Here is a 12186-nt window from a genome sequence, read left to right as displayed (position 1 = left end):
ATTTTGCAATTATTCCCTGTTTAATAAGGTATATATTGAATTGTATTAGTTAAAATGGGACCTCTCATGTTTGCTGGAGATACACATTTTTAGGAGAAACAGATACATCAGAATTGTGCTAGTTAGGAGAAATTACAGACCTCCTCTGGAAGGAACAGTTGGTTAAAATTTGGAGTAGGAATAGCAATCTGGAGTATGTATTTGCTCTATATATTCTGGAAGACAACGCTGTTGGCTTGTCTTCAAAAAAAAAAAAAAGGCATAGATCAGTATTCATTAGTGCTTATAGTGCTTATTAAGGTTTGGATTTGTAATATTGTTGTTTGAGCCATTATATGTGCATCTGTAGGAAGAAAACTAATGCAAAAATAATACTTAAAAAAAACTAACACTTTGCTATGCCATATTGTTTGTACTGGGAGATTGTCCATTTCTGGAGTTCCAGTTCTGTATTAGTTCTGCATATTTGAAGATTAACATTCTCTGTGTGTATTTGCTACAGAAATGTTAAGATAAAATTCTGAAAGCTTATAGTGAGGAAGGTTTTTAAAATTATTTTCTATTATGAATCCCATTATTAAAAGTAGTAGGGAGGTAGAGCAGACAGTCCTAAGCAACATGTACTTTTTTCTCCTTTAGATGATGGAGAGAAACAGCAAAAACGTTTCAGGCTTTCATCAAAAACCTCTTCAAAAGAGAGTGCTCAGTCACCTGCCTTGCCGTTAGTAGATCAAGAGTCTCCATCTGACAAAGAAAGATTTATTCCTCCTGAGCTTAGTATCTGGGATTACTTCATTGCAAAGGTAATTTTTGGTTATTATGAAAGTTAAAAATCTTCTATCACTTCTCCAGCTGTAAGTATTTTCTGCTTAGTCTTTGTCCTAGGTATAAATTTAGATAAATAACAAAAGCCACCTGTTGTTATGACTCGTATTTCATCTTTTTCTAAAATATTGCCTATAGCTACTTTTATTTAAAAGTATTCTTTTAAAAATGCTGTTACAAAATTAGTTTATTCTCAGGTAATGTTATGAACAAAGCAATACTTTTTACAGTTATAGACATGTGCTATTAGCTATTCTGATGAATGAGGAAATGTGGGAATTGCAGAATCACAGAATGGTTAAGATTGGAAGGTGCGGGCCTCTGGAGGCACCTTGTCCAGCCCCTGTTCCAGCAGGGCTACCCAGAACTGTTTGCCTACGACCACGTCCAGGTGGCTTTTGAAGATCTCCAAGGAAGGAAATTCCACAATCTCTCTGGGCAGCTTGTACCAGTGCTTCGTCACCAACACAGTACAGAAATGCTTCCTGATGTTTAGATGGAGCCTCTTGTGTACCAGCTTGTGCCCATTGCCTCTTGTCCTGTGTGGTGGTTTTACTAGAGTGGGCAGCCGAGCTCTACCACAACTGCCCTCTCACTCCCCCTCCTCAAAGAGGAACAGGGAGAAAATACAATGAAAAGGGCTCAAGGGTTGAGATAAAGGTGGGGGAATCACACAGTAATTATGGTGATGGGCAACACAGACTTGGCACAGGGAGACAGTAGGATTTATTGCTTATTACTAACAAGCTAGAGAACTTAGAAACAAAGGAGAGAAAGCAAAAGCACCTCTTCCTCTTCCACCCCCCCAAGCGGCGCAGGGGGACGGGGGAATGGGGGTTATGGTCAGTCTGCAGCGCTTCTCTGCCACTCCTTCTCGGTCACTCTCGTCCCCTGTGCTGTGGGGTCCCACCCACGGGATGCAGTCCTTGATGAACTGATCTGGCGTGGGCTTCCCACAGGCAGCAGCTCTTCCAGAGCTGCTCCAGATATGGGTCTGTACCATAGGGTCCATCCCTCAGGAGCAAACTGCTCCAACCTGGCTCCCCCACGGGCAGCAGCTCCTGCCAGGTCACCTGCTCCTGCGTGGGCTCCTCTCTACGGGCCACAGGTCCATCCTGGAATCTGCTCGGGCAGGGGTCTTCCACAGGCGGCAGCCTCCATCGGTGCAGGGCCACCTGCTCCACCGTGGTCTCCTCCACGGGCTGCAGCGTGGAACCCTGCTCCACCGTGGTACTCCATGGGCTGCAGGGGGACATCCTGCTTCACCATGGTCCTCACCACAGGCCGCAGGGGACTTCTGCTCCGGCGCCTGGAGCACCTCTCCCCCTCCTTCTTCACTGACGTTGGCGCCTGCAAGGCTGTTCCTCACTCCTCTCACTCTCCCAGCTGCTGTGTGGTGCAGCGTTTTTTTTTTTTCTTTCTTAAATATGCTCTCACAGAGGCACAAAACAACATCGTTTATTGGCTCGGCTCTGGTCAACAATGGGGCCCTTCCCAAACATGGGACAGCTTCTAGATCCTTCTCACAGAAACCACCCCTATGGCCCCCTGCTACCAAAACCTTGCCACGTAAACCCACTGAAAAGAGCCTCTTTACACCCTCCCTGCAGGCATTTGGACAAGTTAATAAGATCCCCCTGAGCCTCCTCTTCCCAAGCTGAACAGTCCCACCTCTCAGCCTTTCCTTGTAGGAGTGGTGCTCCAGTCCTTCCATCTTCCAGTCCTTTGACCGTCTTCGTGGCCCTCTGCTGGACTTTATCCAGCATGTCCACATCTCTCCTGAGAAGCTTTTTTATCATCTCTTTAAAATAGGTGAAATAAACTCCTATATTTAATAGAAATCAAACTACATTGCCTAGTGTCAAGTTTGCTGTCTGAGATCTCTCTATGTAGAAAACTACCTATTATTATGGAGTCCTATGGTGCATTTCTATATCATACAGTAGCCGTATTGGCAAAATAAGTATGCAAGCAGTATTTTGGGATCAAGGAGAAACAAGAAACTGCAAATACTGAATAGCACAGTGGGGCACTGATTGTAGGCTTGTCATAAATATTGAACTCTGTAGGCAGGGGATAGGATTTTTTTTGTTCATTAGGGCTTTGAGCCCTTGGATGAACTAGAAAGAGAGGGAATGTAATGGTGGTTTTGGCTTTTCTCTGACAAATCCAAGCTTTTGCTTCCTGCATGTGTTTTGATGCACCTGATGTAAAAGGAAAGCAAAATAAGAACTGTAAAAATGTTACAGCTTTCATTTTCAGCATTAGAATTTTGAATAATTTTAAAAATTTTTGTTAAAGTTGGTAGTGTTAAAAGTACACAGTGTTTATCATAGAGTGGTACCTGTTCAGTCTCATCAGGTGGTCTCAAACCTGCTCTTTGCTTACAGTAGGGAGGGACTTTGCTCCCTGAGCCCTCGTTGCAGGTTCAGGGACTCAAGAGATGTGGGAAGCCTGACTGCCAGTGAAGACTGAGGCAGAGAAGTTGTTGAATACTTGAGCCCTGTCTGTTGCTACCGGTTCACCCTTCTCATCCATTAGAGGGGGCACACTCTCCTTTTCTGACCAATGTACCTGTAGAATCCCTTCTTGTTATTCTTTGCATCCCTTGCCAAGCTCAGTTCCATGCATACCCTGGCTTTCCCGATCCTACCCCTCCACATTTGGAATGCATCCCTGTGCTCTTTCTTCCCAGGCCACATCTCCCTGCTTCCACTGCCTGTGCATTTCTGTGTTGGGCCTCAGTTTGACCAGCAGGTCCTTGTTCAGCCATCCCAGATGTCTGCCCTCCGTGCCTACTTTATTTACACAGGAGGATGGAGAGTTCTTGTGCTCTAAGGAAAACATCCTTAAAGAGTTTCCAGCTCTGTTCAGCTCCCTAAGGAGTTCCAGGGGATCTAATCCACTGGGTCTTTAAACAGCTTGAAATTTGTTCATTGGAAGTTCAGGGTCCTGACTTGGCTCGTAGCCAGGCCCATGTTCCTCAAGATCACAAACTCAACCAGGGCATGGCCGTTGCAGCCCAGACTACCTCCAGTCAACCATTTCATCTGCATTGGTGAGCACCAGGGCCACCAAGAAGTTATCCTTAGCACACTCTAGGAATCTTCTGGATTGCTTACAGCCTGCACTGTAGCTTTCCCAGCAGACATCTGGGTGGTTGAAGTTCCGCATTTATGGACAGTTAACCTTTTCATGAGGTACAAACTCCCCATATTACTAAAGTGAGTAAGATGAGACATCTGCTTTTTTTTATAAAACATTAAATATTACAATGATTTATTTTTAAAAAGATAATGTAAAACTGTATGTTTGGTAGAAGATACTCAAGGAATATTGTGTAATTTTTTAGCCTTTTCTTCCATCACAAAGTAGAGTGGAATATGATTCAGAAGAGAGTCAGGAAAGCGGTGAAGATGATGATGATATTGATGGAGATGTGTTTGCATCAAACTCACATAATCAGGAGCATTCAAATTCAAATTCGTACAGGTGAGTGTCTTCTTAGAATGCAGGGTCTTCTGCAATGGTTAGATTTGCATTTCTGGCCTTTTACTTTTGAGATAATACACCAGTTACTTGATATTTTCTGGAAGTGATATTTTCTAGACTTATTAGTTATTTTTTCACAATGATTGTTTTATTCATTAATACATGGTACAGTGGTCTTTCAATTTAAAACATGTATAATATTCTGAAATACTGTTTATAATAATCAACAGTTTTTCATGAGGATTTAAAGCATTAAGAAATTGTAACTGAATGCCTGAAAAAAATAATTTTCTGATTGGTAAGTGACTTATATTTTCTTGATAGCTGGTCATTGATGCGATTGGCAATGGTTCAGCTGGTACTTCACAACTTGAAGATTTTCTACCCTTTGGCTGGACATGATCTTTCAGGTAGTAAGCAACAGAGTTTTCTCTTTGTATTTAATGGTCATGTTTTGAACAGTAAATATGTTTGAATGTTATTTTTAGTCCTGAAGTTTTTTGTCATAGTCTGGGGTTAAATTGTTCTGGTAATGTTTACCATAATGTTATATTTATGAAATAACATTGTGAGTGGTTAAGAGGAGTGGGTGAGCAGGAATGCCCAGCAGTTAGCAGGAGTCTCTGCATACTTAGTTTTTTCTATGCCTCTAAGTCATGTAAGAGTGTTTACAATATTTATTTCTTGGTGGAAACCCTGTATTTTTTTGTAATTCAAGTTACATCATTCCTACCACTTGTTTAATTTCTTCTAGAAGGCTATTCCTTTATGTAGCAGTGGTAGCACAAAGTAGTTAATGTGTGCAAATACTTGCAATTGTCAGGTTGAAGTTTGAATAAAGCTTATTTTTGGAGATATTTGAAATACGCTTAAACATTCAGCTGAGGAGTTGTCTACATTGTGGTTATAGGGGAGAATTAGGGTAGTTTATTATTGTTTATATGTCATTCTAGAGCTTCCAGTTAGCTCCCCAATATGCCATGCAGTTCTGAAAACACTACAGCGCTGGGAACAAGTTCTTCAGCGACGTCTTGAGCTATATGGTGGTCCACCTCAACATTATATTTCAGTTCATGCTTCTGAAGATGCTCTAGCTGCTGGTCCTGCATTGCTTCGCCACAAAACTTTACTTGAACCTACAAACACTCCATTCAGGTGAGTCTAATTTCTGTAAATGCTGACTATAATATAGTAAATACATGAAGTGCTATGTTGTCAGTGCATGTGATAGGCCACAACTTTGTGTCATGCTAGTTTCTAGATTTACTGTAATCCTTTGTAAAACTGTGGGTATGCATCAGAATTCATGCACATCTGGTGCAGAGCAAAACCAGAAAAATCAGTAAGTTTCTATTTTTCTTTTTTAACTAGTAACAATATGGGAGAACTGTGGTTGACAATAAAATTAAGAATACCAAATTTGCCCTGAGATGATAATTAAGGATTAGTAACAATTAAATAATTGTCCCACCTTTGGAGGGAAAAAAAAATTGTTCTTGTCGGTATCTTTTCGTAAAACCAAAGAAGAAATATTTAATAAATTGTATCATTGTGACAATTCTGTATAATTATATGTTCAGTCAGAAGATTTTCTCAGTTTCTTAAATGTTCTTTTCTTAAAAAGATTTCTGCTGCCTTAATTTTACTGTCACCTTTAGTTTCAGAATCAACAGATTTTTTATTGTAAAGGCTTTTTATTGTAAAGTACTTCAGGCTTATCACGCTTCGTTTTAGTAACTTGCATTGATTAAAGATGAACAGCTTGTGCTACCTGTGCTTTATTCAAAAATCATAATTTAAAATGATCTGAGTGTTTCATGGGTTTGACTTACTATTGTCAGCTGTTTGTATGTACAAGTTTTGCTTTGCTATACAGTTTTCAGGGAAAAGTATCAACATTTGAAGTCTGATCTACAGTCCTTCTGGTTTTTATTATTTTTTGGTTGGATTTTGTTTTTGTTTTTTTTACTAAAAAGTCATGTGTTTTTTTCAGATGTTGTATATATATATGCAGATAATGTATTTCTGGAAGGAAGTGTCAGTCATTCATTGTCTTTGTAGTAGAAACACTCAGTGGCAATAAAGAGAAAAAATCCATGTTGTGAAGTATATTGACCTTATTTTTGTATAATCTCCTAAAGTGATTTATCTCAGCTGCCCTAAAATAGGCACTTAAAATGCAACATGTTCTTTTCTTTGTTGTGTTCTTCCTACTCTCACATGTCATTTTATCGGGAAGATGGTACCAGAGTGTTTGTGGATAGGTGTTTTATGGTGTTTAGCTGTAGTTTTACCTTTGCATTTCTTCTGACCATAGTTTGATTAGAATATAAGTTACTGCAATGTCTCGTAAGTATGAGTAATATTTAATTTTGTTCTGTAGATCTAACAGTCACATTGCCCTATCTGTGAAGAGGCTCTGGCAGTACTTGGTTAAACAGGAAGAAGTCCAGGAAACCTTTATCAGAAATATTTTTACAAAGAAGCGATGCTTAAATGAGGTTGGTATGGCATATAGGGTAAATAAAATGTTGCAGGTAGCTTTCAGGGAAGTTATCTGGGTGGCTTGTTTGCTTTTCAGAGTATGAATGGATAACCGTCTTGGCCCTGACAAAAAATCTATAGTATTTTTTATTAAAAACAGAAATAATCAGTCTGCGATTGTAAATTGACAGAAAAATACTTCGCTAAAGTCAGCCTCTCTATAAGGTTGGTATAGAAGTTACCTCAAAAGAATGACAAATGTCAAAATTTCAAAGGCCAAAAATGGTGACCTGAGCAAAATTTTTAAAGTTTGTTTCTCCCTACCGTGGTCATCCTGGATTAACCCACTGTTTTTTTATCACATTATGATACAATTTTAACTTTAAAAGGACAAAAGAGGTTAGGGCTGTCATGTAACAGGTTTTATCTCTGGTAACTTCTCCCAGGTCTAGCTTTCCAAGTTGCAGACTTTGTTAAATCTGTTCAAGGTACAGTTCCAGAATGGAGTCTTGTTGTTTTTTTTTGTTTTTTTGTTTTTTTGTTTTTTGCTTACCGTTACTCCCATAAGTTCAAAGAAACTCATTATTTCACTTAAAACACATGCACAAAAAAAAAAAATCTGAATAGCGGAATTAGAGGAGAAAGAAGCAGGTCAAAACAAACTAAAATATGCAGGAGGAGTATTCGTGACTAATAAAACAATGGTAGCAAATAGTTGTGTATGAGCTAATCTTCGTACTGTCACAGCTGGAATATTACCTTGTTTGGGTATTTGTGTTGAATCTATTTGTGTTCAGTATAGACTACATTTAAAAGAAAAGTTGTTCTTTTTGTCTTGTGTTTGAAGATGCACCATTTCTGATAATGTTGTTTGCTAATGCAGCCATGTTGCTGTGCTGTATGATAAGCTGTTTTGGAATATTTTAGATATGCTTTACATGTTTCTAAGACTTGCACCAGCATATTTTATTAGCTTTATTTTGTATCTTCTTGTTACTAACAATATGTCAGTGGAGTTTCCTTATATTCCAGGGAATTAGACTCTGGATGTGACAGTGGTGTTACAATAGGAAAAAAAATTAGTGTTTACTGAAATCAAGTAAGAGAACATAAATTTAGGAATTACTGTTACTAGGTAACAGAATATGTAAATGAAGTATATGTGTGTGCAAACAGACTGTTGTGCTTTAATTGTTGTGCTTTAATTGTGTTGGGCTAAACGATAAGGGTCTAAGGATTTCCTTGGTATCTTGCATGTTATGTCTTATCTCTACTCTTTGTTCTGTGGTTGTTTCTTTCTTGGTGAAGTCATTAGAGGACCATAATGAAACCATGAAAAATTCTATGGTGGAGGAGCCCATCATCAATAAGGTACACAGTAATAATAATCAAATTAATTAGACCATGCATCATTATGAAATCTTTCCTTTTTAACATGGTGATGGTACCCTTTAAAAAGACTTTTTTTTTTTTCGAAAAAACAGTTTTTCGAAAGACTGAGTTACACTGGTCATCCTACATTTGGTTTCCAGTAAGCTTAGTATTTTAGAAGGCTGGATTATACTATAACTAGATAATACGCATTACCAAACTCCGTAGCTATGTTAAGTGAAAATGTTCAGGTGGTAAATTGCTGAAGTGATTTGGAAAATTCAGCAGTACTATGGGAAGTGATATACAGGAACTTTTACCTGTCTGTAGTGGCTAGGATACTCAGAAGTAAATATGGTAAAGTTAGGCTTCTTTTTATTAGCATCACATTGGCTTGATACTGAAAAGTTTTGATGAGTCTTAATTTTAAGATGGTAACAAATGAGCCAATACAACAACTTCCCAGAAACTATCTTGAAAGACAGGTAGAAGAGACTAAAAAGGTACTATGTTATGCCTACAAATACAGTGAGAAATACTGTATTATTCAGGTTTTCTTAAAAAAAAAAAAAAAAAAAAAAGGTAAGAAGATAGAAACAAAGACATTGTCATGTCCCTGAGCTACCTTTTTATGATAAAATTGTGTTAGCAAGCAGGTAATTGGAACTGACTGGAAAAAACAGCTTAATTTTTTGAGGGTTTCTTTACCATATAACACAATTGTGGTGTTTTTGCCCTGCTGCGCAGCTAAACTCTACCACAACTGCTCTCTCATTTGCCCTCCTCAAAGAAAAAGGCTGACAGGTTGAGATCAGGATTAAATTAAAGGGAAAAGAAAGAGGGGGAAAACAAAACAAAACAAAGCCGTGTGGAAGCAAGGAGGGGGGGGGAAATTACTGTTATTACCCATCAACATGCAATGTTCGGCCACATCCTGGGAAGCAGCACCTTGGTGCAAGTAGCTGTTGCTTGGGAGGACAGACATCTTCATGATGAGAACCCCCACCCTCTCCATCCTCTTTCCCAGCTTTTATTGCTGAGTGTGAAACCATATGGTATAGAATATCCCTTTCGTTGGTTTATCTGCCCTGCTGATGTTCCCTCCCCACCTCTTGCCTACCCCCAACCTGCTGGCTCTGTGGGGATTGGAGGTCTTGATGCTGTGCCAGCACTGCTCAGCACAAAACACTAGTATGGTATCAGGACTACAAATGCACAACACTCTATGGGCTACTGCAGGGAAAGTTAACTCCAACACAGCCAGACCCATTCCAAAAGATCAGGTTCTGGTTTTACTTTTAATAAAAGGTATTCTCCTCTATGGTATGTAACAGCAACAACTCTTTTCCAAACCTTGAAAAAGATCATTTGTACTTTGAGAGCACCATCTAACTGCTTTTCAGAGAAGTAAGAAATTTAGATGAAGAGGCTAAAGGAATCGGAGCTCTGAAATAACGTTATCTTTTTGTAAAAAGTACCAAATGTTAATTGAGCTTTGAACGTATGTCATCATTTATGTTTGCCAGTACCTTTTTTTTACCGTACAATTCTTTTGTAACTACAACAGACCAGAGTCTGTAGTATGTCAGTTTAATATATGTAATGCTGCACTATTCGATTTTGAACGAGGGTGCTACAATGCCGATGAAGATGTAGCCTAGAATTTTATTATATGCTAGCGTGTACCTGGATGCACTTTTAGAATGAGAAAAGGTAGGCAAGATTCAAATGCAACATTAAATTACATGAAAGAAAACAGAACTTGATAGTAAAAAGACAATTTTTATAATAGCTGCTGTTTTGTAGCACTAAAATGTGGCAGGGCACCGTAGCAGATTTATGTAATTGTGGAAAATGGTGAATAGAGAAGCTGTGAAAGGTCATACATTTTCCTGATCAGGATCTTTTCTGCACCTTCTTGCAGACTGTTTCATCAGTTCTAGTGCTAAAAAAAATAAATTGTAAGTACATTGAGACTCTATACTTTTTTGTTATTGACACCCTCAGATGTCACTGTCCACATTAAGCCTCAGTCGTTTTCAGCATACCTGAAAAATTTAAGAATGAACATAATGTTGCAACTTCTGTGACAAATTAAGTCATTTGTGTTGGTGGGGTAATCGTAAGATGTCAGTGGGAAGCTAAATTATTTCACACGAAACAGGTTTACTGTAATAACTGCAGGTCACATGGTCACATTTTTTCATTTTTTTTTAGAATTGAAATCAAGGGAAGAAGTATGAGATTTCATGTAATCTGTTGCTTGGTCTCTGTACTTTCAGGAAAAACAAAGAAAAAAAAGCACTGTTGCACATAAGTTTTTTGCATTTAAATATGCTTTACTTTTTAAATACAGATAGAAACAGATATGGGATACCCAGGAGGCAAGGCAAGGATAATTCATAAAGAGTCTGACATCATTACTGCTTTTGCAGTCAATAAGGTGAGTATAAAGGATCTAGGATCATCTAATTGTGGTGTTAAAGAGGGAGCAGTCTCATTATGAATAGGTGGTATATCCATGGCAAGCTATCCTGGTACAGCTTGAATTCTCAGTACTCCCTTCTCTAAAGCAGTTCTTACTTATCTTGCCATAATTAAAGATAATATTACAAATTGTCTTCCTTTTTTATTGTGGAGTGGATGGAGGGAAGGGAGAAGTGACCTCTACTTTTTCTTTAAGTTTGTGTGTAGGACAAGCTTCTCCTCTCCTCTTTACTCTTCCCTGTCTCTTCTTCCTCTCTCTTTCAAATAAGTCAACCTTATCCTGTTTAACCATTTAATCCTTAAATAAAGGAGTGAAAGTGAGGTTGATTCCAAGCATGATAGTACAGTGTGAGATAGTTAAGTCTTTATTATCCTCTGAGAAAAGCAAGGAGAAAGTAGAGCTGCCTGAGAGGTATAAAATAATCGTTGGGTGTGATGCTGTCCTGGATAGAAATAAGCTTTTAAAAGGAAACTTCAAGCTTAGCCTGTTATAGTATATAGATTTGTAGACAATGTTTGCTTTTGTGTATGGATTAACTGTTTGGGATGTATTTGAACAGACCCAACACACCAGCATCCAAGTATTCCTTCTGTAACTCTTTCTCCGTATGTGACTTTTTTCAGGCAAATCGGAACTGCATTGCAATAGCATCAAGTCATGACATTCAAGAATTAGACGTTTCTGCGATTTTAGCTACACAAATCTACACCTGGATTGATGATGATGTGGAAATAGAAAATAAAGGGTATACTTTCTATGTTTCCAATATCACAGGTTGACTGTGTAAATCAGCATAACAAAGCACAGTATTTAATACTGTTACTTGGAATCTAACTTATGTTGTTTCATTTATAGGACAGATGATTTCTTAGTTATACATGCTCGTGATGATCTGGTAAATGTTCAGGGAACCACTCCTTATACCCATAGTAATCCTGGCACACCCATCAATATGCCTTGGCTTGGTAGTACGCAAACTGGCAGGGGTGCATCTGTGGTAAGTCACTTGTCAAAGATTAGCCTTATATATTCAGTCTATTTTTCTACTTTTGTCTGCTCACTGTTGCTGTTGGTTTTTTTTCCTCATGATTAAGATGTAAATAACTGTAGTGTTTCTGTGTAATTAAGGTGAACTGGATTTTTTTTTATAATCATCCGATTAATAGGTTACAATACTGCACAGAATTTGATTCACCAACTAAGGAAGCAAAGTTTTTAGTCAGGCCATTTATGCTTTCTTTACTTATGATACATCATTTGAAAATAATCAAGGTTGAGTGAAGAAGTTGCAGCTTAAATTTTTTTTAATGAGCTGAGACCAAATGCATTTTGCAAGTGCATTAATTCCGATGTCAGGAGATATATTCATAGAAAATGGACTGAAATATTTGTGTAAAATATTGAGGTAGCTTTTAGTTGAAGCAGAATCTCAAGTTTCATTCTGAGTTCCAGACTACTCCAGATTTTATTTAAAAGTAAATACCAGTTACTACTGTAGTACAAATTGCAGTTTTATTGCACTGTAT

General features: G+C 38.2%; 1 protein-coding gene across 7 annotated transcripts in view; it reads left to right on the top strand.

Annotated features, from left to right (window-relative positions):
* Window positions 1–12186, top strand: part of DMXL1 (Dmx like 1) — a 91519-nt gene that overhangs the window by 67510 nt on the left and 11823 nt on the right. For 4 of the 7 annotated variants that reach the window (XM_072031714.1, XM_038170071.2, XM_072031715.1 and 1 more), the window contains 9 exons: window positions 640–803; window positions 4178–4317; window positions 4642–4727; window positions 5271–5472; window positions 6701–6818; window positions 8110–8172; window positions 10529–10615; window positions 11284–11405; window positions 11516–11657. In XM_072031714.1, the coding sequence (XP_071887815.1) occupies window positions 640–803; window positions 4178–4317; window positions 4642–4727; window positions 5271–5472; window positions 6701–6818; window positions 8110–8172; window positions 10529–10615; window positions 11284–11405; window positions 11516–11657 (1124 nt within the window). The remainder of the gene's footprint in view (window positions 1–639; window positions 804–4177; window positions 4318–4641; window positions 4728–5270; window positions 5473–6700; window positions 6819–8109; window positions 8173–10528; window positions 10616–11283; window positions 11406–11515; window positions 11658–12186) is intronic. The other 3 variants (XM_038170072.2, XM_038170070.2, XM_038170069.2) reach the window with 1 other exon arrangement.

The sequence above is a fragment of the Anas platyrhynchos genome, chromosome Z, assembly GCF_047663525.1.
Source record: "Anas platyrhynchos isolate ZD024472 breed Pekin duck chromosome Z, IASCAAS_PekinDuck_T2T, whole genome shotgun sequence".
Taxonomy (NCBI): Eukaryota; Metazoa; Chordata; class Aves; order Anseriformes; family Anatidae; genus Anas; species Anas platyrhynchos.
The sequence above is the reverse complement of the archived record's forward strand: the minus strand, read 5'-3'. Positions and strand labels throughout refer to the sequence as shown.